General features: G+C 53.2%; 1 protein-coding gene across 1 annotated transcript; it reads right to left on the minus strand.

The window, feature by feature from the left end:
* Positions 1-1082: 1082 nt before the first annotated feature.
* Positions 1083-3008, minus strand: GNI_001110 (histidine phosphatase superfamily (branch 2) protein; the record flags this gene model as incomplete). Its single annotated transcript, XM_011130156.1, has 2 exons — positions 1083-2175; positions 2338-3008. The coding sequence occupies 2 exons, from the start codon at positions 3006-3008 to the stop codon at positions 1083-1085; spliced, it is 1764 nt and encodes a 587-aa protein (XP_011128458.1).
* Positions 3009-3204: the final 196 nt, after the last annotated feature.

A 3204-nucleotide genomic window follows, 5' to 3' on the forward strand; every position in this document is an offset into this window, starting at 1 on the left:
GTGGTCGACTTGGTCGTGGTCGACTTGGTCGTGGTCGACTTGGTCGTCCGGGCCTTGGTTTGACTGCTCTTGGTTTGGCCGTTGAGAGAAAAATTCGGCACCACGGAATTGTCGATCGGCATTAGTTGAGCGTACATGTTTGACAGCACCATGTTCCTCAGTAAGACATTCGCTTCATAGTCCGCTAGGGCATCTTCGTCGCCAAACAGTTCTCCGGACTCAGGCTCTCTGCTGGATGCGACCAACTGTCTTAAGTGCCTGTTGAGCGACGCAGGTTCTGACCCTGGAAAACTTGCGAAGAACGGGAAACTGGAATCGTCGATCCAGTCGTCGAACTCGGGGTACCGGTAGGAGATCACTAGCCGCTTCCTCTCCTCTTCGCGCACGCCAGTGGATTCACGCTCAGGTTCACGCTCACGCTCACGCTCGTCCTGGCGAGCTCCGGTATTTCTTGGGACCAGAAACTTTTGCCCGCCTAAACCGACCTCGTCGTGCCGCAATATTCTTGCCGCCCTGTTGGATCTAGCTAATTCGTACAAAATTCGACCTGAAGACTCCGACAAACGATTGAGGCTTCTTCGCCTTATCGGCGATATTCCATGGCACCCCAATAACAGCAGACAAACGATTCCGAAACCTCGCATTCCAACCGGGTACCCACAGAAAACATAAATGTCCCTTCTCAGCACACGTGTGCTATTCCCTCCTCAGCACACGTGTGTGCTATCCCCTCCACACGCCTTTCGTCATCGTCTCCGCTACATTTCAGCACTGTAAAATCTCAACCACGATGGGACCTGCCGATCTGAGTTGCCGATCTGAGTTTTAAGAAATTCATTAGGGTAAACCAGCTCGTAAACGAGCCCGGTTTAATAATCAACTCAGCTGCTGAAGGTCCACCAGGTTCAGGCCGCTGTTGTCATAGTCAGACATAATATGAGCGAATTCATCCTGCCCCTGGCAGACATCCTCCCCCCCAAACACCTTTTGCCCTGTCCAGACATCTTTGACCAGAAGCTAGCGCCTGCCTGTATTTACCCCTACCTCGAACTAAAAGGCGTCTGGTGCACGACCGAGAGTGCTTAGTACACGACGTCCGGAATGACTGTCGGGGACCCGCAGAGAGCAGTGACTTTGGACGGCGCGGCCCAAGAGGTGGCATGGAAAAAGGCTTTGAGACCACAGAGGTCGCTGGTGCCGACTCTTCTCTTGGAGCATGCGGGGATACGGTCAGTGATACTAACACCGTTATAGATGAGGCGGAAGAAGTAGGCTGTTTGGTTGTCCACATCATCCGATTGGTCGTCGTCATCCGGCTGGTCGCGAAGATGTGGCGTGTCCTTGGTAGCGGCATGTAGCTCGAAGATCATTTGGCTGGCGTAAGGTGGCCAAGTGGCGTCGAACATGTCTTCATTTCCGAGGGAAGCAAGGAAGGGTAATAATGTTGTGTCGTGCGCTGCATAGACGACCAATTTTTTGGCGTCGAAAGGAGTAGTAATGCTGGTTCTGGATGCGACGACACGCCGATAAAATTCCTGAAGGTCGTCTGTCGGAATAATGTCGGCCAGGATGCGTGCGGCCTGAGCAGGTTCATGGTCTGCGGTTACGTGTTTCATCAATGCACGACATAACTCTGTTTTAAACTCTACCATGAACTTAACCGTTGCTGCCCGACTGTATCGACTACCGTTCCACGTGTATTGGTATGAGGCGTATTCATTAACCGCCGCTGAGGTTTTCCCCACCGTTTCATGAAAAGCATCCGACCAACGCATAGACGCCGCTTGGTTAGTTCCCATCTGGTTATTTCCCGCTAGGTTGCTTCCAATCTGTTGGTTGCTCGCCGCATCGCTGGTATCCACTTCGCTGCTGAGCCACATAGGTCGAAGGTTCGAAGGCAGGGACGCCCACTCGTCGCCACACACAGCCGTCATGATACAGTCGAAGAACTCTCCCGGCCACAATGCCTTCACGTCCTCCAACCCCGTCAATACCGCAATCGACTTCTCCACACCCTCGTACTTTGCCTGCAACTCCGCGAACGTCTGACTCGACAATAGGTCCTCCTTCAACTGCTGTAACTCCGGACACGCATGCGCATTCGGAAAGATAAAGTCGTTCCCCTCGTCCATCGTGTGCAAGTCGATCTCACCACCCACCGTCAAGTTACTAGCTCTACGAATTCTCACCATGTAACGGGCATGCCACGGCCGAGTGGTGAAGAAACGGGAATGTGTATTACAGAGTGGTCGAGAACAGAGTGGTCGAGAACAGAGTGGTCGAGAACAGAGTGGGTGGGTAGGTGGTGGTGTGTGGGTACAGAGGGCAGGTGTGTACCGAATGAAATGGGTGAGGAAAGTGGCTCCGCTGAGTATGGTTCGCTGCATGTCGGAGGAGCGGAACCAGATTTGGTTTTTGGCGTCGGTCGCGATGAGAGGTGTAGAATTCTTCTGGTAGTATTGGGCAAAGAGCTGGCCTATGTGGGCGTGTTGTTCAAAGCCTTCGGCGAGCAAGTGGCCCTTGCCGCAGGTGCCTCCGAGAGAGTTGGCCGCGGGATCGCTATCATAGTGTTTTCGAAACATGAGTTGAGGCGTGGCGGTTTCGGGGAACAGGTCAAGGTCGTGCGCTTCCGTATCTGCCACTTGGGCATCACTCGCCCCGGCCGCCTTTATGTCTGCATCCCCGGGTACTGGGGGTATCAAGTCGGTAATTTCTGTACGTGTGTGTGCAAACGCTCGCGCAGTCAGAAGTGGCCGTAGGCTTTCTTCGACGTCGCAGTTCCACTGCGGCGCATAGCCGCGCCAACAGAGGTAGCGCCCCGCAGGCGTTCGAGCGCCGTGGCGCAGAATCGTCGAGACATGAACCAACTCCGTCTTTAACCGCACCGCCTCCTGAGACAATTCGGGGATCGTCCGAGCTTGCACAAAGTCTTCGTCACCCACTTTCGAACAATAGTTCGGGTACTCATAGGCACCCGCAACCCACGCCAGCAACAGCAGCGGAAACATTTTACCGAAATGGACCATCCCCGAAATGCGACCACTCACCAACACTCCAACACAACCAAGAAACCAAAAGGAGCGGAAAAGAGATTGAAGATGGATTCAAAGGTTAAAGATGCATTCAAAGCTTAAAGATGCATTCAAAGGTTAAAGATGGATTCAAAGGTTAAAGATGGATTCAAAGGTTAAAGATGGAGTCGGG

Source organism: Gregarina niphandrodes, assembly GCF_000223845.1.
Source record: "Gregarina niphandrodes unplaced genomic scaffold scaffold00001, whole genome shotgun sequence".
Lineage (NCBI taxonomy): Eukaryota > Apicomplexa > Conoidasida > Eugregarinorida > Gregarinidae > Gregarina > Gregarina niphandrodes.